Source organism: Salmo salar, chromosome ssa05 (assembly GCF_905237065.1).
Source record: "Salmo salar chromosome ssa05, Ssal_v3.1, whole genome shotgun sequence".
Classification (NCBI taxonomy): domain Eukaryota; kingdom Metazoa; phylum Chordata; class Actinopteri; order Salmoniformes; family Salmonidae; genus Salmo; species Salmo salar.
In genome coordinates this window covers 20,538,564-20,564,196 of record NC_059446.1, presented here as the reverse complement: position 1 = coordinate 20,564,196, position 25,633 = coordinate 20,538,564, and the positions used below count along the sequence as shown (strand labels likewise).

Sequence of the window (25,633 nt, the reverse complement as noted above, 5' to 3'; positions counted from 1 at the left end):
CAACTATCTTGAAAGATAAACATCTCCTTAATCTAACCACGTTGTCCGATTTCAAAAAGGCTTTACGGCGAAAGCATAAAGTTAGATTATGTTAGGACAGTACATTGAAAATAGCTGTGTGTAATGTTTTGTCAATGCAAAGACAGGCGTCACCAAAAGCAGAAAACCAGCTAAAATTATGCACTAACCTTTGACAATCTTCATCAGATGACACTCCTAGGACATTATGTTAGCCTGTTAGGGCTAGGGGGCAGTATTTACACGGCCGAATAAAAAATGTACCCGATTTAATCTGGTTATTACTACTGCCCAGAAACTAGAATATGCATATAATTATTGGCTTTGGATAGAAAACACCCTAACGTTTCTAAAACTGTTTGAATGGTGTCTGTGAGTATAACAGAACTCATATGGCAGTAAAAACCTGAGAAGATTCTGTACAGGAAGTGCCCTCTCTGACCATTCCTTTAGCTTCTTGACTCTTTTTATTGAAAACTGAGGATCTTTGCTGTAACGTGACACTTCCTACGGCTCCCATAGGCTCTCAGAACCCGGGAAAAAGCTGAATGATGTCGAGGCAGCCCCTGGCTGAAAAACATTAGCGCGTTTGGATAGTGGCCGGTCAGAGTACTATGAGACTCAGGCGCGTGCACGAGGGGATCCCATGTTTTTATTTTCTCTCTCTTTGTACTAAAACACAGATTCCCGGTCGGAATATTATCGCTTTTTTACGAGAAAAATGGCATAAAAATTGATTTTAAACAGCGGTTGACATGCTTCGAAGTACGGTAATGGAATATTTAGATTTTTTTTGTCACGAAACGCGTCGTGCACGTCACCCTTCTTTACACTTCGGATAGTGTTTTAGAAACTTTAGAGTGTTTTCTATCCAAAGCCAATAATTATATGCATATTCTAGTTACTGGGCAGGAGTAGTAACCAGATTAAATCGGGTACGTTTTTTATCCGGCCGTGTAAATACTGCCCCCTATCCCCAACAGGTTAACGAGAGTCTTGTCTTTAAAATGGTGTAAAATAGTCATATGTTTGAGAAATTGAATTAATAGCATTTCTAAGGTATTTGAATAACGCGCCACGGGATTCCACTGGCTGTTACGTAGGTGAATCGTCCCACTGGCCCTAGAGAAGTTAGACAATACATGCATTTTTTGTTCTATCAAGTTCATATTTATATCCAAAAACAGCGTTTTACTATGGCGTTGATGTTGAGGAAATATTTTCCCTCCAATACCGCCAGTCAATCAGCACAACAAATTAAATAATTACTATTCGAAAACATTGGTAAAATATTATATTGTCATTCAAAGAATTATAGATTAACATCTCGTGAACGCAACCGCATTGCCAGATTTAAAAATAACTTTACTGGGAAATCACACTTTGCAATAATCTGAGTACTGTGCCCAGAAAAATAGGCTTTGCGATACAGACTAGGCGCCATCTTGGAGTCATCTAAAATCAAAAATACTATGTAAATAATCCCTTACCTTTGATTATCTTCATCAGAAGACACTTCCAGGAAACTCAGGTCCATAACAAATGTAGTTTTGTTCGAAAAAGCTCATCATTTATGTCCAAAAATCTCCGTGTTGTTAGCGCGTCCTGTAGGCTACTCAAAAACATGAACGACGCCCGCTGGACTTGTCTTCATCAAAAAGGTAAGAAAAAAATATTTACGTTCGTTCAAACATGTCAAACGTTGTATAACATAAATCATTAGGTCCTTTTTCAATCAGAACTTCAATAATATTCAAGGCGGACGATTGCATTCTCTTTTAACCTGTTATGGCTAGGGGGCAGTATTTTCACGGCTGGATAAAAAACGTACCCGATTTAATCTGGTTACTACTCCTGCCCAGTAACTAGAATATGCATATAATTATTGGCTTTGGATAGAAAACACCCTAAAGTTTCTAAAACTGTTTGAATGGTGTCTGTGAGTATAACAGAACTCATATGGCAGGCAAAAACCTGAGAACATTTCATGCAGGAAGTGGCCTGTCTGACAAGGTGTCGTTCTTCTTGTCTCTGTTTATTGAAGAGTGAGGATCTTAGCTGTCCCGTGACACTTCCTACGGCTGCCATAGGTTCTCAGAAGGCGGCAAAAAGCGGAATCGTGGCTTTGCAGGCTCTGGCTGAAACAAAGTAGCGCGTTTGGGTAGTGGCTGGTTACAGTACTGTGAGACTCAGGCTCGTGCCCGCGTCGACCGAAAGGTTTGTTTTCATTCCTCTGTTTAGCTAAATGGACATTCCCGGTCGGAATATTATCGCTTTTTTACGAGAAAAATGGCATAAAAAAGGATTTTAAACAGCGGTTGACATGCTTCGAAGTACGGTAATGGAATATTTAGATTTCTTTTGTCACGAATTGTGCCATGCGCGCAAACCTTCTTTACCATTCGGATAGTGTCTGGGACGCACGAACAAAACGCCGCTATTCGGATATAACGATGGATTATTTTGGACTAAACCAACATTTGTTATTGAAGTAGCAGTCCTGGGAGTGCATTCTGACGAAGACAACAAAAGGTAATCAAACTTTTATAATAGTAAATATGATTATGGTGAGTGCTAAACTTGCCGGGTGTCTAAATAGCTAGCCCGTGATGCCTGGGCTATGTACTTAGAATATTGCAAAATGTGCTTTCACCAAAAAGCTATTTTAAAATCGGACATATCGAGTGAATAGAGGAGTTATGTATCTATAATTCTTAAAATAATTGTTATGCTTTTTGTGAACGTTTATCGTGAGTAATTTAGTAAATTGTTAGCAAATTCCCCGGAAGTTTGCGGGGGGTATGCTAGTTCTGAACGTCACATGCTAATGTAAAAAGCTGGTTTTTGATATAAATATGAACTTGATTGAACAAAACATGCATGTATTGTATAACATAATGTCCTAGGTGTGTCATCTGATGAAGATCATCAAAGGTTAGTGCTGGATTTAGCTGTCTTCTGGGTTTTTGTGACATTATATGCTAGCTTGAAAAATGTGTGTCTGATTATTTCTGGCTTGGTACTCTACTCTGCTGACATAATCTAATGTTTTGCTTTCGCTGTAAAGCCTTTTTGAAATCGGACAGTGTGGTTAGATAAAGGAGAGTCTTATCTTTAAAATGCTGTGAAATAGTCATATGTTTGAAAAATTGAAGTTTTTGTATATTTGAGGAATTTTTAATTTGCGCCACGCCTATCATTTGATATTGGAGCAGGTGTTCCGCTAGCGGAACGTCTAGATGTAAGAGGTTAAAACGTATTGGAACGAGAGTACCCAAACATGCACTCGTGCGCCTGAGCAGTATCGGCCATCCGCTTATGACCAACGTTCCAAGTCTCTTGTTCGGTCAGTTTTCACAGTAGAAGACTCAAACCACTTTGTAAAGACTGGTGACATCTAGTGGATGGCGTAGGAAGTGCTCAATGATTAATACGTCCCTGTGTGTTTCAATGGCATAGACTTAACCCCTGTGCGGCCTCCGTCCCACATGCATCACAAATAACCAAAAAACAGCTAAATGCAGCACTAACCTTTTACAAACTTCATCAGATGACACTCCTAGGACATCATGTTACACAATACATGCATTCTTTTGTTCGATAAAGTTCATATTTATATATAAAAACAGCATTTTACATCGGCACGTAACGTTGACTAACTATTTTCCCTCAAATGCATCCGGTGAAACAGTGCTACAATTTACTAAATTACTATTCGAAAACATTTTTAAAATGTAATATTGTCATTCTAAGATTTATAGATGAATATCTCTTGAAAGCACCTGTAATGCCAGATTTAAAAATAACTTTACTGGGTAATCACACTTTGCGATAAAAGGGGATGCGATACTCAGAACAATTGGCTAGCAATAGCAATAGGCTAACCATCTTGGAACAATCGCATATCACATCTAGTCTTGTATATTATTGTCAATAATCCCTTACCTTTGATTATCTTCATCCTTAGGCACTTCCAGGAATCCCAGGTCCACAACAAATGTATTTTCATTCGAAAAAGTTCATCCTTTATGTTCCATTAGCTTGTTGTTGTTAGCGGATTTTGAAGGCTGAACCAAAAGTTCCGACATGCGCGGGGCTACTCTTTCAACAAAATGCATTTCTTTCTTATTTAGGTTCGTTCAAACATGTCAAACGTTGTATAACATAAATCTGTAGGGCCTTTTTCAACGAGAGCTCCAATAAGATTCGAGGGGGACGATTGCATTGTGTTTCAAAACGTTTCAAAAGGGGAGGGTAACCAGGGGCGCCGGTGTCATAATGGTGATGGTCCTCTCCGTGTGACCACGTTCCACAGCGTGTCATTCTGTCAGTTTTCACAGTTGGAGACTCAAATCACTTTGTAAAGACTGGGGACATCTAGTGGAAGCAATAGGAAGTGCTCAATGAACCATAGCTCACGGTGTGATTTATAGGCAAAGTGCTGAAGTTGAGTCCGCAATTCAGAATTCCACTTCCTGTTTCGATCTGTCTCGGGGTTTTGACTGCCATATGAGTTCTGTTATACTCACAGACACCATTCAAACAGTTTTAGAAACTCTAGGGTGTTTTCTATCCACAAGTATTAATTATATGCATATCCTAGCTTCAGAGTTTGAGTAGTAGGCCGTTAAAAAAGGGCACACATTTTTTTCAAAATGCGCTGTGGTGCCCCCTATCCTAGGCGACCGTCAAGAGGTTAAAAGTAATTCAACACATCAGATATCCACATCCTGTCAGAATTTGTGTCAGGGTTTTGACTGCCATATGAGTTCTGTTATACTTACAGACACCATTCAAACAGTTTTAGAAAATTCCGAGTGTTTTCTATCCAAATATGTTAATAATATGCATATCCTAGCTTCTGAGTTGGTGTAGGAGGCAGTTAAAAATGGGCACATATTTCTTTCAAAATTCTCAATACTGCCCCCTAGCCCCAACAGGTTATTTTGCTTTGTTGCGTTTCAGTTCAGATCACACTCGACAAGTTGTATAGAAAACTCCCCCAGAGCCACAAAAGGGCTGAATTACTGCAACACACAGCCACCACAAACACCTTGAAAACTTGCTCTATACAGTAACAATGACCTCCGTCGCGGACAAAACTACTCTTTCCTAAAGACTTGTACTATCTATAGTATGACAGCACCAGCAGTTAGCTACAATCAGCTGGCAGACATGTTTACATTTGGTTGGTTTTGTCAGTGGTATCCAAGATGGCGTAGCAGTGCAGACGTTGTTTGTTGTTCTCCCGTGTAATGATTATTTTTTTCATATTTTAAAATATATTTCAATCTCTTTTTCCATTTTTAAATTAAATATACCTTCCGGCAACCCACCTCACCCAATGTGATACGGATCTGCTATTTTTAGACCTTATAGCCAGAACCTCCATCAGAAGCTAGCCATTAGAAGCTAACCAGCTAATTAACTACTAGCTATTTAGTCATTGTTAGCCACTGCTAGCCTGTTGGGGCTAGGGGGCAGTATTGAGAATTTTGAAAAAAATATGTGCCCATTTTTAACTGCCTCCTACACCAACTCAGAAGCTAGGATATGCATATCATAAACAGATTTGGATAGAAAACACTCTGAATTTTCTAAAACTGTTTGAATGGTGTCTGTAAGTATAACAAAACTCATATGGCAGGCAAAAACCTGAGAAAAATACAACCAGGAAATGAGAATTTTGTGGCTGTACTATTTTCGAGTCATTGCTAATAGATCACACAGTGACAAAGGATTCATTTCGCACTTCCTACGGCTTCCACTAGATGTCAACGATCTTTATAAAGTTGTTTGAAGCGTCTATGATGAACAGGGACCGGATGAGAATGAAGAGAAGTTGACGTCCCTGGGATGTCGTCACTTCATTATTGCGCGCACCTGCGCGTTCATGTGAGTTCATGTGAGGCGAGACATTTTTCAAAAACGTTTTTCAAGACACAGGAGAGGTCGGGTTGAAATATTACTGATGTTTCACGTTAAAAATGGCCCTAAAGATTGATGCTAAACAACGTTTGACATGTTTGAAAGAACGTAAATAGATTTTTTTTTTTACTTTTCGTCGTGACTTTCCCCCCGCCCTACTTTTGAGTAGCCTACCGAAGCGCTAACAACATGGAACAACTTGGAGTTATTTGGACATAAATTATGAACTTTGTCGAAAGAAACCACATTTGTTGTGGACATGGGAATCCTGGAAGTGCCTTCTGATGGAGATAATCAAAGGTAAGGGATTATTGACAATAGTAATATTGATATTAGATGGTGCTAACCTGTATATCCTAGCCTATTGTTCTTAGCATAGTACCCCGTTTATTGCAAAGTGTGATTTCCCAGTAAAGTTATTTTGAAATCTGGCAATGCGGTAGCATTTACGAGATGTTAATCTATAATTCTTTGAATGACAATATTATAATTTACCAATGTTTTCGAATAGTAAATTGTAACGCTGATTCACCGGAAGCATTTGAGGAAAAAAAAATCTGATTTTCACCGCCTCTGTAAAATGCTGTTTTTGGATATAAATATGAACTTGATGGAACAAAAAATGCATGTATTGTATAACATAATGTCCTAGGAGTGTCATCTGTTGGAGATTGTCAAAGGTTAGTGCATAATTTTAGCTGGTTATCTGCTTTTGGTGACGCCTGTCTTTGAATTGACAAAACATTACACACAGCTATTTTCAATGTACTCTCCTAACATAACCTAACTTTATGCTTTCGCCGTAAAGCCTCTTTGAAATCGGACAATGTGGTTGGATTTAGGAGATGTTTATCTTTCAAATGGTGAAAAATAGTTGATTGTTTGAGAAATTGAAATTATTAGATTCTTGCCGTTTTGAATTTCCCGCCATGGTCTCTTGACAATAAATCCCAATACCGGGATTAGAGCGGGAAGGGGTCACCAACAGGCTAGCGGCCTTTATCTTTAGCACAGACACCAGCCGCTTTTAACCTGGATAATACTTGCCAGTCTGCGTCTGCACAGCGTGATATCAATCCTGAGCATACCGGACTGTTTTTCTCCATTACAACACCGGATTCCTGCCGTAAGCTCTGGACCTTTGCATCGGATCATCGCAGCTAGCTAGCTGCTACGGAGTAGCTATAGTGACTAAAGCCCTTGTCCCGAAGCTAGCACTTGTTAGCCTCAAGCCAGGCGCATCTCCTGGCTAGCAAACGAAATACTCCAGCTACAATACCTCTTTTGCCAACTGCCCTAGACCCTTTGTCGACACGGAGCCCCGCCGGTCCATCACGACTGGCCTGCCGACGTAATTCCATCCGTTGTGCCCTCAACTGGCCTTTGCCGGATGTCGGTGAAGACGCTTCTACTAGCCCCGGCCTGCTAACTTTTTTGAAAGCTGTGTCTCCCGTTTGCTAGCATAGTAATGACTACCTAGCGGCTTCCCTGTTTCATCTATTGCTGTTCACTGGACCCTATAATCACTTGGCTACATAGCTGATGCCTGCTGGACTATTCATTCATCACGGTACTCCATTTTGTTTATCTGTCGGCACCAGCCTCGAACTCAGGCCCTGTGTGTAGTTAACTGACACTCTCTGCCCGTTCATCGCCATTTTACCTGTTGTTGTTGTTTTACCTGTTGTTGTCTTAGCTAGCTCTCCCAATCAACACCTGTGATTGCTTTATGCCTCGCTTTATCTCTCTCTCCAATGTCAATATGCCTTGTATACTGTTGTTTTGGATAGTTATCATTGTTTTAGTTTACTGCGGAGATCCTAGTACCATTCAACATGCCTCAGATACTTCTTTTGTCCCACGATGGCTGTGCGAAGCTGCTGGATATTAGCAAGAACTGGAACATGCTGTCGTACACGTCAATCTAGAGCATCCCAAACATACTCAATGGGTGACATGTCTGTTGAGTATGCTAGCCATGGAAGAACTGGGACCTTTTCAGCTTCCAGGAATTGTGTACAGATCCTTACAACTTGGGGCCGTGCATTATCATGCTGTAACATGAGGTGATGGCGGCAGATGAATGGCACGACAATGGGCCTCAGGATCTTGTCACAATATCCTCTTTGGGAAAGGTGTACCGCTAGCCTTTTATGGTCCCCAGCATAAGGTGCACCTGTTTAATGATCATGCTGTTTAATCAGCATCTTGATATGCCACACCTGTCAGGTGGATGGATTATCTTGGCGAAGGAGAAATGCTCACAAACAGGGATGTAAACAAATTTGTGTACAAAATATGAGAGAAATAAGCTTAATTGATATAGTTAGTCAGACAAATGTATTTAAGTATCAATACACAATGATACAATAATACAAAATACATATAAAAAACAAACACATTGAGAGCACATTTGAGACATTCAAAACAATCATAATCTAACATGGTACAGGCGTCATCTATAATACATTACATCATCTATACACATGTATCCATACAACAAAAAAGTACTGTGAATAAAAGGACAATTAGTAACTTAAAAATAAACAATATATGAGACACCATAGTATACAGTAACATGAAAGCTAAGGTGGTGACCTTATGCCATAACAGGCATGTCAGGTTTACAGAAGAAATGGGTCACGGGTTGGAACATTTTACAGGAAGTATTGAACACTATGTTCCGGCCAATGAGGTATGTTTTCAAGATTGAATACTTGTTCTTGAGTTCTCATTTAAGCACAGACCAAACGAACACCTCCTCCCTAGAGGATACGTACCATGATGGTCAGATTAGGGGTTGCTGTGATTCTTCTCAGTGCAGTCTGTAAGTACAATTTCATCACTGGTAGTATATCAAAATTGTTCTTGTTGTGGAGCCGTGCAATTCAATATAGTTCAAGCTTCTTGAAGGATAAGATAAATTGACATTTAGAAAGCTCAACCAACACTCATACCATCTAAAAAGAAATAATAACTTTAGCCAGTGTTAATTAACAAAGTAAGCATAACAAATGTAAAACCTCTGGAAGGATTTTTCACATCTTGATTTTCTATTATTTTAAATGTTTTTAAACTATAATAATATTATTTTATATTGTTTAAAACCTGTTTAGGATAGGGGGCAGTATTGACACGGCTGGATAAAAAACATACCCGATTTAATCTGGTTACCACTCCTACCCAGTAACTAGAATGGCCTGTCTGACCATTTCTTGAACTTCTTTTCCATCTCTATCATTTACTAAGGATCTCTGCTCTAACGTGACACTTCCCACGTCGTCCATAGGCGCTCAGAGCCCGGGAAAAAACAGAATGTCGTCATTCCAGCCCCAGGCTGAAACACATTATCGCCTTTCTCAAGTGGCCGATCAAGGGACACTGGGCTTAGGCGCGTGACCCGACCGCCCCCGCCTTTGGGATTTTTTCCTCTGTTTGCCGAAAAGGAGATTCCCTGTCGGAATATTATCGCTTTCTACGAGAAAAATGGCGTAAAAATTGATTTTAAACAGCGGTTGACATGCTTCGAAAGTACGGTAATGGAATATTTAGAATTTTATTGTCACGAATTGCGCCATGCGCGGACACTTCTTTACTATTTCGGATAGTGTCTGGAACGCATTCGAACAAAACGCCGCTATTCGGATATAACGATGGATTATTTTGGACCAAACCAACATTTGTTATTGAAGTAGCAGTCCTTGGTGTGCATTCTGACGAAGACAACAAAAGGTAATCAAACTTTTATAATAGTAAATATGATTATGGTGAGTGCTAAACTTGCCGGGTGTCTAAATAGCGAGCCCGTGATGCCTGGGCTATGTACTTAGAATATTGCAAAATGTGCTTTCACCAAAAAGCTATTTTAAAATCGGACATATCGAGTGCATAGAGGAGGTCTGTATCTATAATTCTTAAAATAATTGTTATGCTTTTTGTGAACGTTTATCGTGAGTAATTTAGTAAAATGTTAGCGAATTCCCCGGAAGTTTGCGGGGGTATGCTAGTTCTGAACGTCACATGCTAATGTAAAAAGCTGGTTTTTGATATAAATATGAACTTGATTGAACAAAACATGCATGTATTGTATAACATAATGTCCTAGGGTTGTCATCTGATGAAGATCATCAAAGGTGAGTGCTGCATTTAGCTGTCTTCTGGGTTTTGGTGACATTATATGCTGGCTTGAAAAATGGGTGTCTGATTATTTCTGGCTTGGTACTCTGCTGACATAATCTAATGTTTTGCTTTCGTTGTAAAGCCTTTTTGAAATCGGACAGTGTGGTTAGATTAACGAGAGTCTTGTCTTTAAATAGCTGTAAAATAGTCATATGTTTGAGAAATTGAAGTAATAGGATTTTTAAGGTTTTGAAAATCGCGCCACAGGCTGCCAGTGGCTGTTACGTAGGTGGGACGAATTCGTCCCGCCTAGCCCAGAGAGGTTAACATTTGTCCTTGTCTGTGTGATAACTACAGTCTGCTTGTGTTTCTGTTTCCATTTGATTTAGATGTAGACCATGTTAACCTGCTAAGTCCAGTGACCACTGTTCAACTTGGTGATCCTGTAACCCTGCTATGTGTTTTCCCAGAAGAAGAATTCAGCGATGAGCAAATGTACTGGTACAAGCAAACTGTGGGAGGTATTCCACAACTTGTCGCATCAATACAGAAATATTTAACAAAGCCTGTGTTTTACTTTGGATATAACAATTCACACTTCAATGTAAAATTGGATCAGATGATGTTTCGCCTTACTATGAACAAGACGTTCCCAGAAGATGAAGCCATGTACTATTGTGCAATTGGAAGAGACATGACTGTGGAATTTAGAGATGGCACATTTCTGTCTTTAAAAGGTTCAGTAATTGTACTTTATATTTATAAGTTCTGTGTATAGTCCAATAATTTGTTCAGTAATAAGACAAAAAAATTGTTCGGGACTTTTGTGATTTCTCAGTTATTAACAGAAAGATTGCAGTAAAATATGTTAATCTTATATTATTTGAAAGTCTGATAATTACTCAATATGTTCTGATTAATTAAGGAAACGGTCAGAGGTCTTTCTATCAGACAGTGGACCAGCAGCCAATGTCTGACCCAGTCCATCCAGGGGACTCTGTGACTCTACAGTGTACAGTACTCTCTGAGACCTGTACAGGAGAACACAGTGTGTACTGGTTCAGAGCCGGATCAGGAGAATCCCATCCAGGAGTCATTTACACCCCTGGGAACAGGAGTGATGAGTGTGAGAAGAGCCCTGAGACTCCCTCTCCTACACAGAGCTGTGTCTACAGCCTCTCCAAGAACAACTTCAGCCCTTCTGATGCTGGGACTTACTACTGTGCTGTGGTCACATGCGGGGAGATTCTGTTTGGCGACGGAACAAAACTTAACATCATTAAAGGTACAATTTCTTGTTAAATTGATGAAGCACCTTTCACTTGAAAATCTTTATGCAAACATTCAAGCATATTTTATGGATACCATTATTACGTTTAAATGGGTCAAAGAAAAATTAATTGTGTTATCAACTTTGCAAGCTTAACAGAAAACATAAAAAGCATGTTGAATGTATTTTAATACCAGGAAACACAGTGGATCCCATTGTCCTCAGCTTGGGAGCAGCAGTGGCTGTGTGTGTGACTGTCATTTTTATTCTTGCTTGTACCAAAAACAAGAGACAAACATGTGATCATTGTAAAGGTAAGACATTTCAGAGATACATATCTATTGGTTAATGTCAAGTATGTTAGCTATGATCATTTAAAAGTAAAATCTCACCTCATGTTTTGATTCAGCGCTGAATGTTATACAATATATTCCATCTCCATTTCCATGCCTGGGTTTCTATCTATCTGTATACAGCAAGTGTCTCTCAGCATATTCACCGTGATGATAACCTCTCATCAGAGCAGTCAAGTGGTCAGGTATGTAACGTCTATATTATCCAATGTGTGAAAACAAGAGGTACATTACCTGTTACACAGGATGGTGTATATTAGTGTATATCTGTATATTTGTGAATAAATGACAAAGTACAGCAGTAACCCATGAGATGTTGCGGCAGTGTTGTGTATCATAAAGAAAACCTGTATATTCTTAATTATAACCTGCAGCTTTAATTTGGCCAAAACTCAGTTGATCAAAAAAAGTGGTGAAAAGATTTATTTCAACGTATAGGTACATTTTAGATGTGGGTCTTTAAGATGTTAAATTACCCTCATATTCACTATCTTATTTAATTTCCAGAAATCTGGAGTTTAACTTAAATATTACTGTATGTTGAACAATGTCAACATGCTCAAAACACAAGTTTAGGTATTAGTCATTAAAAATCAAATGCTTTAGAAATGTTTTTGTTTTATTAAAACATTGGGTTTGCGTAGCCATATCTGGTCATTAACTAGTAGGAAAAAACATGACACTCAAATCTGATCCACGTTAGATCTGTGTTATAGCACGCTTGACAAAAAAATCTGCAGATTCGGCGGTCCAGGGCCTTGTGCTATGAATTGAATCCTAGCTTCAGAATGCACATTTCCCTTGACCGTATTATTGTTAATGTTATTATTTTGACTTTTCTGTTATTGTGCTCCATGGAGTTATTATTTACTGTACTCTATTCCTTAGGTGCCAAACACAGATATGTTAAATTATGCTGCATTGCATTTCTCTGAGAGGAAAACTAAAAGAGGAAGAAAGAAGAGAGAGACACCACAGGAGAGTGTGTACTCTGATGTCAGGTACTCAGACTGGGAATGAACTTTGTTTCAGATACAGCATGGACAAAATTATCTCAGTCAAGCATCTCTATTTAGACAAAATGTAAGAGTTTTGGTTAAAAAATCTCAGGACATTGCTCTTGGATTAACTTTTTGCAATATTACAATAAAATATCCTAATACAATACCATAGACAATGGAATTTCTTCCATGTCTCTGCTCAAAATGTATTCTGGAGTGGTCCACTTACTCAGTTGATGTCAACTAGCAGCTGGAGGAAATACACATTTAAATGTCCATGTGCACTACATGACCAGAAGTATGTGGACACCTGCTCGTCGAACATCTCATTCCTATATCATGGGCATTAATATGGAGTTGGTCCCCCCTTTGTTGCTATAACAGCCTCCAATATTCTGAGAAGGCTTTCCAATAGATTTTGGAACATTTCTGTGAGGACTTGGTTCCATTCAGCCTCAAGAGCATTAGTGTGCTCGGGCACTGATGTTGGGCAAGTAGGGCTGACTCACAGTCAGCGTTCTAATTCATCTCAAAGGTGTTTGAAAGGTTGGGGTCAGGGCTGTGTTCAGGTTAGTCAGGTTCTTCCACACTGATCTCGACAAATCATTTCTGTATGGATCTCGCTTTATGCATGGGGGCATTGTATTGTTTTTATTTACTTTGCTGCTCTTTTGCACACCAGTATCACTACTTACACACCATCATCTGCTCATCATCATTTGCTCATCTATCACTCCAGTGTTAATCTGCTAAATTGTAATTACTTTGCTACTATGGCTTATTTATTGCCTTACCTCCTCATGCCATTTGCACACACTGTATATAGACTTTCTTTTTTTCGATTCTGTTATTGACTGTACGCTTGTTTATTCCATGTGTTGTTATTTCTGTCGCACTGCTTTGCTTTATCTTGGCCAGGTCACAGTTGTAAATGAGAACTTGTTCTCAACTAGCTTACCTGGTTAAATAAAGGTGAAATAAAAAAATAACAAATGTTCATGCTGAAACAGGAAAGAGACTTCCCCAAACTGTTGCCACAAAGTCTGGAAGCACAGAATCGTCTAGAATGTCATTGTATGCAGTAATGTTAAGACTTCCCTTCATTGGAACTAAGGGGCTCAGCCCAAACCATGAAAAACAGCCCCAGACCATTATTCCTCTTCCACCAAACTTTACAGTTGGCACTACGCATTGGGGCAGGTAGCGTTCTCCTGGTATCCGCCAAACCCAGATTTGTCTGTCGGACTGCCAGATGGTGAAGCGTGATTCATCACTTCATAGAACATGTTTCCACTGCGCTAGAGTCCAATTGCGGCGAGCTTAACACCACTCCAGCCAACGCTTGGCATTGCGCATGGTGATCTTAGGCTTGTGTGCGGCTGCTCGGCCATGGAAACCCATTTCATGAAGCTCCCGACAAATAGTGCTGACATTGCTTCCAGTTGCAGTTTGGAACTCGGTAGTCAGTGTTGCAACCGGGGACAGACGATTTTTACGCGCTATGCTCTTCAGCACTCGGCGGCCCCGTTCTGTGACCTTGTGTAGCCTACCACTTTGCAGGCTAAGCCGCTGTTGCTCTTAGATGTTTCCACTTCACAATAACAGAGCTTCCAGTTTACCGGGGCAGCTCTAGCAGGGCAGAAACTTAACTAACTGACTTGTTGGAAAGGTGGCATCCTATGACAATGCCATGTTGAAAGTCACTGAGCTCTTCAGTAAAGCCATTTTACTGCCAATGTTTGTCTATGGAGATAGCATGGCTGTGTGCGTTATTTATACACTTGTCAGCAACGGGTGTTGCTGAAATAGCTGAATCAACTAATTTGAAGGGTTGTCCACCTACGTTTTTATATATAGTGCATATTTAAATGTGTTAACCCTCGCAAGGCTGCCGGTCCAGGCGGCATCCCTAGCCGCATCCTCAGAGCATGCGCAGACCAGCTGGCTGGTGTGTTTACGGACATATTCAATCAATCCCAATCCCAGTCTGCTGTTCCCATATGCTTCAAGAGGGCCACCATTGTTCCTGTTCCCAAGAAAGCTAAGATAACTGAGCTAAATGACTATCGCCCCGTAGCACTCACTTCCGTCATCATGAAGTGCTTTGAGAGACTAGTCAAGGATCATATCACCTCCATCCTACCAGACACCCTAGACCCACTTCCATTTGCTTACCGCTCCAATAGGTCCACAGATGACGCAATCGCAATCACACTGCACACTGCCCTAACCCATCTGGACAAGAGGACTACTTATGTAAGAATGCTGTTGTCGTGTCTTTGGGGTACCATTAAACTGAAGACATGTTTATCAATTAACTCCCTGTAATTATTATCACACGATTAAACTGATTAATCGTTTAATTGTAATTAACTAGGAGATCGGGGCACCAAGGAAAATATTCAGATTACAAAGTTATAATTTTCCTAATATAACTTTCCTACATTATAACATTATACATTATATTCTATTATAGTATAGGCCGATTATCTTCTGGTTTAAATGGTGTATTTTACCTCGCGTCCAGTCTCATTCCAAACGTCGTAAATTGTTGTATCTGCACGAACCCAGTCTTTACTAAGAGTCATCCATACATCAATTGTCTTAAAATCATTTATTTACTAAACTAATTAATTCACAGAAAGTATACAAACAGTAATTATCATCACAAAGAATTGGTAGAGTAATGTGCCCTAGTGGTCTAAACAGGCATGGCTGGTGTCTTGTCGAACAATGGGTCATAAAGGGCAGCTGAGAAGACCCTACAGAGTTCATTAATATTAACAATTGATATGCTAATCCTTTGCACATGAACGCTCACTCATTCGAGAACAATTGCAATCAATATATATTTACGCTCAGTGTGTCGTCGGGATCCTTGTTGGAGCGTCGTTCGGATGGAGAGTTCTCTCTCTCTCTCTCTCTCTCTCTCTCTCTCTCTCGGTTAGAATGGATCTTTCAAAGCGACATTCATTAATGTTTTTCATAGAATGGATGTTTCGTTGGTCTTCGCGTTCAATGATATAATTTACTTAGCTGCAGACTAATAATTAATACCAAAGACTTGTTCTTATTCTGTCAGTATCAATAGTCTAAAAGTTAACCACATGGTATGGTTCACTTTCAGTAGATGGATTGGATGGTCAAACCTATTGGCTGACTTCTCGCAATGGAGTGGAGGCCTGGTCTGTTAGAAATGTAAATCAGGGTGTGTTTTATAGTGACCATAGCTTGTCAAATGACGCCTGGTCCTGTCTGTGTCCCTGGGGGCGTGCCGATGACTGAGTTAAGCTTGGTACAGAAATCCAATTCTATCACATTAACATCAGTACATAGCATCTCAATGTATTACAAATAGCTTTATCCTTATTAATACATTCTATACAACCATGTGGATGCAAGTCTCAAGCTGAGGCTATTATATAAACAGTTTTATGGTAATATGGCTATATTGTCTCTTCTGAGTATCACAAAATTGTACCAAGCGGACCAGTTCGTAGCTGGATTCTTCACCAATCTTCCATACCTTCTCCAGAACACAAATGTCATTCGGTTCCCCAATTCTGTGAGTTGGAAGAATTTCCTGTGTCTCTCTATGGGACATGTGGCAAGAGATTCCCTCTTAGAGTTTTACAACCCTTTCACACAGGGCCTGGTTGGGGGATGGTGCAAGGGGGGAGGGGGTCAACTGTCCTCCCTGTACTCAAAGAGGCCAACGTCATGACACTGTTCATCGACTACAGCTCAGCATTTAACACCATAGTACCCTCCAAACTCGTCATTAAGCTTGAGACCCTAGGTCTCAACCTCACCCTGTGCAACTGGGCTCTGGACTTCCTGACAGGCCATCCCCAGGTGGTGAGGGTAGGAAAAACATCTCCACCCCACTGATCCTCAACACTGGGGCCCCACAAGGGTGCATTCTCAGCCCTCTCCTGTACTCTCTGTTCACCCATGACTGCGTGGCCATGCACGCCTCCAACTCAATCATCAAGTTTGAAGACAACACTACAGTGGTAGGCTTGATTACCAACAACGACGAGACTGCATACAGGGAGGAGGTGAGGGCCCTCGGAGTGTGGTGTCAGGAAAATAACATTTACATTTTAGTCATTTAGCAGACGCTCTTATCCAGAGCGACTTACGGTAGTGAATGCATACATTTCATTTCATGCATTTTTTTTTTTTGTACTGGACCCCCATGGGAATCGAACTCACAACCCTGGCGTTGCACACACCATGCTGGCGTTGCAAACACCATGCTCTACCAACTGAGCCACAGAGAAGCCTATAACTTCACACTCAATGTCAACAAAACAAAGGAGATGATTGTGGACTTCAGGAAACAGCAGAGGGAGCAGCCCCCTATCCACATCGACGGGACAGTAGTGGAGAAGGTGGAAAGTTTCAAGTTCCTCGGCGTACACATCACGGACAAACTGAAATGGTCCACCCACACAGACAGCGTGGTGAAGAAGGCGCAACAGCGCCTCTTCAACCTCAGGAAGCTGAAGAAATGTGGCTTGTCACCAAAAACACTCACAAACTTTTACAGATGCACAATCGAGAGCATCCTGTCGGGCTGTATCACCGCCTGGTATGGCAACTGCTCCGCCCACAACCGGAAGGCTCAGAGGGTAGTGAGGTCTGCACAACGCATCACCGGGGGCAGACTACCTGCCCTCCAGGACACCTACACCACCCGATGTCACAGGAAGGCCAAAAAGATCATCAAGGACAACAACCACCCGTGCCACTGCCTGTTCACCCCGCAATCATCCAGAACGCGAGGTCAGTACAGGTGCAGACTGGGACAGAGAGACTGAAAAACAACTTCTATCTCAAGGCCATCAGACTGTTAAACAGCCATCACTAACAATGAGTGGCTTCTGCCATCATACTGACTCAAATCTCTAGCCACTTTATAATTAAAAATGGATGTAATAAATGTATCACCAGTCACTTTAAACAATGTCCCTTTATATAATGTTTACATACCCTACATTACTCATCTCATATGTATACACTGTACTCTATACCATCTACTGCATCTTGCCGTTCGGCCATCGCTCATCCATATATTTTTATGTACATATTCTTATTCATTCCATTACACTTGTGTGTATAAGGTAATTGTTGTGAAATTGTTAGATTACTTGTTAGATATTACTGCATGGTCGGAACTAGAAGCACAAGCATTTCGCTACACTCGCATTAACATCTGCTAACCATGTGTATGTGACAAATAATATTTTATTTTATTTCATTAACTACTGTATGTAGGTTACAAATGTTTACTGAGGAACATGACAATACGGCATTGGCCAATAGACTACCAAGCTAGATGCACAATAATCTGGTAGCTATTTCTGCATTTGCATTTTATGAGCAAGTCACAGAATAAAGATGATTTTGATGGGAACATTTCTAAAGCTGATTCGATAGACGATTAGGTTTAGATTACCCAAGCAAATGCTGGCGACGTAGCAAGCCAACTAGATAGTACTGTACATGGTGGAGGAACATATTGCTTGTAGCCTACTGTACATGGTGGAGGAACATATTGCCTGTAGCCTTCTGTACATGGTGGAGGAACATATTGCCTGTAGCCTACTGTACATGATTAAGGAATATATTGCCTGTAGCCTACTGTACATGATTAAGGAATATATTGCCTGTAGCCTACTGTACATGGTGGATGAACAAATTTCCTGTAGCCAACTGTACATGGTGGAGGAACATATTGCCTGTAACCTACTGTATATGGTGGAGGAACATGTTGCCTGTAGTCTACTGTACATGGTGGAGGAACATATTGCCTGTAACCTACTGTATATGGTGGATGAACACATTGGCTGTAACCTACTGTACATGGTGGATGAACATATTGCCTATAGCCTACTGTACATGGTGGATGAACATATTGCCTATAGCCTACTGTACATGGTGGAGGAACATATTGCCTGTAGCCTACTGTACATGATTAAGGAATATATTGCCTGTAGCCTACTGTACATGGTGGAGGAACATATTGCCTGTAGCCTACTGTACATGATTAAGGAATATATTGCCTGTAGCCTACTGTACATGGTGAATGAACATATTGCCTGTAACCTACTGTACATGGTGGAGGAACATATTGCCTGTAGTATTTTGCACATGTTGGATGAACATATTGCCTGTAGTCTATTGTACATGGTGGAGGAACATTTTGCCTGTAGTATTTTGTACATGTTGGATGAACATATTGCCTGTACCCGTATGTACATGGTGGATGAACATATTGCCTTTAACCTACTGTACATGGTGGAGGAACATGTTGCCTGTAGTCTACTGTACATGGTTGAGGAACATATTGCCTGTAAACTTCTGTACATGTTGGAGGAACATATTGCCTGTAGTCTACTGTACATGGTGGAGGAACATATTGCCTGTAGACTACTGAACATGGTGGAGGAACGTATTGCCTGTAGACTACTGTACATGGTGGAGGAACATATTGCCTGTAGTCTACTGTACATGGTGGAGGAACATATTGCCTGTAGTCTACTGTACATGGTGGAGGAACATATTGCCTGTAGCCTACTGTACATGGTGGAGGAACATATTGCCTGTAGCCTACTGTACATGATTAAGGAATATATTGCCTGTAGCCTACTGTACATGGTGGATGAACAAATTTCCTGTAGACTACTGAACATGGTGGAGGAACGTATTGCCTGTAGACTACTGTACATGGTGGATGAACACACCTGCATCTGTTAAACCCAATGTCAACCTCAGAATAGGAGAGAATTTCCTCTTGGTCAAATACAGGATTTCTTAAACTTTAGTTCTGGACCCAAAGTTGGCACTGGGCATGTGAGAGGTGGGTCGCAAGTTATGAGAATATATGTATAATCACAAACTATTTCTTCTGAACTTGGGTCCTTGGAGGACGAATTGTGTCATGGGAGTACAGTCAATTACTCATTTGAGTCTCGAGCTGAAAAAGTTTAAGAAATGGTCTCGACAGTGGTTTCCTGAGCAGTCCCCTGGTTACTACCTGTTTACCCTGGTACTTGAGATCTTTAAGAAAATCAACTGAGTCTACGTAAATGATCCCAGACCCCTTTGATACATGACCTCACAGGACCTCACAGAACCACGTAACAAAAATATCCTAAGGACGATGTCCATGCCCTCGCGGAAATCTAATTAACGCAATAAAAAATTTTCCATAAAAATCTGTCAATTTAAGCTAGAGATATATGTTTCTTTGTACTGGATGCATCTCAATCCACCACATCTGCCTATGTAATACTTCAGCATCTGCAGTGAAAGGTGACAGAGCTACAGCAGTGTTTATCAGACCATGAGACATCCTGAAAACCAGTCTTCTCACAAAATTGTCTGTAGCATCTGAACGGTTTGGCCTATATTAACTATTATGAAATTATGAGATTCTCACAAACACTATGGTGTTCTCCTTCCTCTCCAGCCATTACCACGAGTCCATCTTCCCCAGTTAAGGAGCCACCAACCTCCTGTGATGGAGACTGTTTATAGACAAAACAAGGGGTTAAATCACTGTAAAAAACGTTCTTATATCTCTCAGATGTAGGATAGACACTTTTCAATGCGTTTGTATGGGCTAATAGCAGAGGCCAAAAAGACATGTTCAGCAAATATTTTTTTACATATTTTTGGGATACTTCAAAGGGTCTTAAAATATGCCATAAGGGCTGGTACTACCTAGCCCCCCTCCACGGTTTAGACAGGGCTTAGACTCGTAAGGTTAACAAAAATGTAATGTTAGAGTCCAAGTGCATTTTCAGTCAGATCTTTTCATGCCAAAAACAATTAAATGAAACAGGACAAGTAAAAAGGACAGACAAAATATAGCAATTGTACTGTGCAGACAGACAGAAAAAAAGAAATGCATTGATATAGTTAGTTAGACAAATGTATTTAAATGTCAGTCCACAATAATGCACAATTCAGATTTTTTAAACCACATTGAGAGCACATTTGAGATACTAAAAACAATCATGGTCAAACATGGTACAGGCGTCATCTATAGTACATTACAGCATCTATACACATGTATCCATACAACAAAAAAGTACAGTGGATAAAAGGACAATTAGACAGTTCAAAACAAACAATATATGAGGCATCATAGTATACAGTAACATGAAAGCTAAGGTGGTGACCTTATGCCATAACAGGCATGTCAGGTTTACAGAAGAAATGGGTCACGGGTTGGAACATTTTACAGGAAGTATTGAACACTATGTTCCAGCCAATGAGGTATGTTTTCAAGTTTGAATACTTGTTCTTGAGTTCCCATTTAAGCACAGACCAAATAAACACTACCAGTCTAGAGGCTACATACCATGATAGTCAGATTAGGGGTTGCTGTGATTCTTCTCAGTGCAGTGTGTAAGTACAATTTCATCACTGGTAGTATATTCAAAATATTGTTTTCCTTTGCCGTGCAATTCAATATAGTTCAAGGTTCTTGAAGGATAGGATAAATTTACATTTAGAACGTTCAACCAACACAAATACCATCTAAAAATAAATAATAAACAGAGTAAGCAAAAGAAAATAAAACATCTGGAATGATTTCACATCTTGATTTTCTACTTTTGGAATGTTTTCACAGACTATTGTTTTCTCTTGTTAACATTTGTCCTTGTCTGTGTGATAACTACAGTATGCTTGTGTTTCTGTTTCCATTTGATTTAGATGTAGACCTGCTAAGTCCAGTGACCACTGTTCAACTTGGTGATCCTGTAACCCTGCTATGTGTTTTCCCAGAAGAAGAATTCAGCGATGAGCAAATGCACTGGTACAAGCAAACTGTGGGAGGTATTCCACAACTTGTCTCAACGATGCATAAATATTTAACAGAGCCTGTGTTTCACTCTGGATTTAATAATTCACACTTCAGCGTAGCATTGGCTCAAAGGGTGTTTCGCCTTACTATCATGAAGACGTTCCCAGAAGATGAAGCCATGTACTATTGTGCAATTGGAAGAGTGATGACTGTGACGTTTAGAGATGGCACATTTCTGTCTTTAAAAGGTAAAATAATTGTACTTTATATTTATAATTTATGTCAATTGGACAATAACTTTTCCAGTAATAAGACAAAAAAAATTCTGGGCACTTTTGTGATTTCTCAGCTAACAGAAAGATTGCAGAAAAATATGTTAATCAAAAATTATTTGAATGTCTGATAATTACTCAATATGTTCTGATTAATTAAGGAAATGGTCAGAGGTCTGACTATCAGACAGTGGAACAGCAGCCAGAGTCTGACCTAGTCCATCCAGGAGACTCTGTGATTCTACAGTGTACAGTACTCTCTGAGACCTGTACAGGAGAACACAGTGTGTACTGGTTCATAGCCGGATCAGGAGAATCCCATTCAGGAGTTATTTACACCCCTGGGAACAGGAGTGATGAGTGTGAGAAGAGCCCTGAGACACCCTCTCCTACACAGAGCTGTGTCTACAGCCTCTCTAAGAACAACCTCAGTCTCTGTGATGCTGGGACTTACTACTGTGCTGTGGTCACATGCGGGGAGATTCTGTTTGGCGACGGAACAAAACTTAACATCATTAAAGGTACAACTTCTTGTTAAATTGATGAAGCACCATACACTTCTTTAGCTAAACATTTAAGCATATTTTAATGATATGATTATTTAGTAGTTGAAATGGGTCAAAGTGAAATAAATTGTGTTATCAACTATGCATCCTTAACATAAAACATAACAAGCATGTTGAATGTATTTTAATACCAGGAAACACAGTGGATCCCATTGTCCTCAGCTTGGGAGCAGCAGTGGCTGTGTGTGTGACTGTGATTTTTATTCTCGCTTGTACCAAAAACAAGAGACAAACATGTGATCATTGTAAAGGTAAGTAATTTTCGACATGCAGTACATATCTATTGTTTTGTGTCAAATGTGTTAGCAATGATTATTTAAAAGTAAAATTTCACCTCATTGGCTGACACTGTTGAATGTTATACTGTCTATTCAATCTCCATTTTCATGCTTGGGTTTCTATCTGTTGATACAGCAAGTGTCTCTCAGCATATTCACCATGATGATAACCTCTCATCAGAGCAGTCAAGTGGTCAGGTATGTAACATCTATATTATCCAATGTGTGAAAACAAGAGGTACATTACCTGTTACACAGGAGTGTGTATATTAGTGTATATGTGTATATTTGTGAATAAATCACTAAGTACAGCAGTAACCCATGAGATGTTGCGGCAGTGTTGTGTATCATAAAGAAAACCTGTATTTAAATATATTGTTAATTATAACCTGCAGCTATAATTTGGCCAGCTCTTAGTTGATCAAAAATGTTGTTGATAGTTTTATTACAATGTTTAGTTACATTTTAGATGTGGGGCTTTCAGATGTTAATTAAATTACCCTCATATCCACTAACTTATTTATTGTCCAGAAATCGGTAGTGTAAATCTGTAGTGTAAATATTATATTTAACAAAGTCAACATGCTTTGAACGTCAGTTTAGGTTTTGGTTATTACAAAGTAAATGATTTAGAAATGTTTTTGTTTCATTTGTCTTTAATGCCATAAAATATGACACTAAGACTAGGGTTCAATCTGATACACGTTAGATCTGTGTTATAGCACGCTTGACCGGGGTTCAATCTGATACACGTTAGATCTGTGTTATAGCACGCTTGACCGGGGTTCAATCTGATACACGTTAGATCTGTGTTATAGCACGCTTGACCGGGGTTCAATCTGATACATGTTAGATCTGTGTTATAGCACGCTTGACCGGGGTTCAATCTGATACACGTTAGATCTGTGTTATAGCACGCTTGACCGGGGTTCAATCTGATCCACGTTAGATCTGTGTTATAGCACGCTTGACCGGGGTTCAATCTGATCCACGTTAGATCTGTGTTATAGCACGCTTGAAATGTAAAAAACACATTTCTGAGCTGACATCTGGAGTGTTTACCATGAATGCGATATCCTTAAATGTCAGAAAAAAATGACTTTAAAAGCTGCATTGTTGGCAGTCCTGCGCCCTGTGCTGAGAATTGAATCCTAGCTTCAGCATGAACATTCCCCTCACCGTATTATTGTTAATGTTATTATTTAGACTTTTCTGTTATTGTGCACAGTGGAGTTATTATTTACTGTACTCTTTTCCTTAGGTTCCAAACACAGATATATTGAATTATGCTGCATTGCATTTCTCTGAGAAGAAAACTAAAAGAGGAAGAAAGAAGAGAGACATACCACAGGAGAGTGTGTACTCTGATGTCAGTTACTCAGACTGGGACTGAACTTTGTTTCAGATACAGCATGGACAAAATGATGTCAGTCAAGTGTCTCAATTTAGACACAATTTAACCGTTTTGGTAAAACAATCGGAGGACATTGCTTTCGGATTAACTTTCACAATAGTACAATACAATTTCCCAATACAATACCTTACACAATGATTTACAACCATGTTTCTGCTCAAAATGTCTTCTGGAGTGGTCAACTTATTCTGAGCTAGCTGATGTCAACTAGTAGCAGGAGGGTTTTCATCTTTATATGTCTATGTACACTAACGGTAAAAAGTTTTAGAACACTTACTCATTCACGGGTTTTTCTTTATTTGTAGTATTTTTTTTACATTGTAGAATAATAGTGAAGACATCAAAACTATGAAATAACGCATATGGAATCATGTAGTAAACAAAGAAGTGTTAAACAAATCAAAATATATTTTATATTTGAGATTCTTCAAATAGCCACCCTTTTCCTTGATGAAACCTTTGCACATATGTTCGTAACATGGTGTAAAATGTTGAATGGAACAATATCAAATTGGGTTGATATGTGCAAAATAGTTGTTGTTTCATACATTATCACGTATCTAATTATAGCAATAAATGAATGTTGTAGGATTATCATTGTGATTTAATATCACAGAATATTTCTAGTATAGTGTCTTTGGTTTGTTATTCATTTCACAAGAAGTCAAATTCTTACTCTGTCATTGTTAAATTATGGACATAACCATTTTATTCATGATTATTCAAGTTATTCAAGTCATAAGAAGCATTTTTATACCAACATGTACATTCATATTTTTGTATAATACCTCTTTAAGGTAATAATTTAACTTTGTGAAGTCAATTTACATACGAGATTATGCTAAGATCTTACTGTGGAGAGGCAACTAGGATGAGTGGGCTACTCCTCATAGAGGTAGGTCTAGTAAACCATGCAAAGGGCATTATGGTCAAATAGAGATATGTATCAGTCAAATAGAGTATGGTATCAATTGGTAGGCCTAATGCATTCAGCCGACAGACTGGGGAACATTATATAACTGTAGGCCCAGATACACATCACTGGTCTTTTGATTGCGCTAACTGCTTATTGGTTGGAAATGGAACAGGACATGTTGAACTTTTTCCATAGAGATCCTGTTTGCCAAAGGAAATAAAATGGATGTTGGTAGTTTCTGAATATTATATTGTGAGTTGTTATATTCAAATAATGGTGTCTCATGTAGGAGAGTGCTTGTAGCATACGGAAACACATTGTGTTAAAGGGGACAGTCTGGAATTCAATTCAAGTTAATGATATATAGAAATTGATTATAAATAACATTTTGTAGCTTATAGAAGTCACATGAGCTTGTTTTACTCCATTGTTTGTAAATAATGTTATTGTAAACAAACACTGTATAGCCTCAAAACATGGTGTTGTTACTTTACTTTCATTATTCTGATGACTGTTATTTATTTAATCCACTAACTATGTTTAATTGTTACTTGATAAAACAAATCATGTAACAATTAACTCATTAGGATTTGGAGCACCACGGAATAAGTTGTTTAAAGAGTTACCTTCTCCCAAATTAATATTTATATAACAACATTATAACATCCATAAAA

At 39.4% G+C, this 25,633-nt stretch overlaps 2 protein-coding genes across 2 annotated transcripts in view; one reads left to right on the top strand and one right to left on the bottom strand.

The window, feature by feature from the left end:
* LOC106604429 (uncharacterized) overlaps window positions 1–25,633 on the bottom strand; it is a 59,089-nt gene that overhangs the window by 5,738 nt on the left and 27,718 nt on the right. The window lies entirely within an intron of this gene.
* On the top strand, window positions 21,042–25,207 carry LOC106604428 (uncharacterized). The gene is made up of 6 exons (XM_014199031.2): window positions 21,042–21,113; window positions 21,423–21,761; window positions 21,947–22,306; window positions 22,486–22,602; window positions 22,766–22,827; window positions 23,891–25,207. The coding sequence occupies exons 1-6, from the start codon at window positions 21,068–21,070 to the stop codon at window positions 24,020–24,022; spliced, it is 1,056 nt and encodes a 351-aa protein (XP_014054506.2). The 5' UTR covers window positions 21,042–21,067; the 3' UTR covers window positions 24,023–25,207.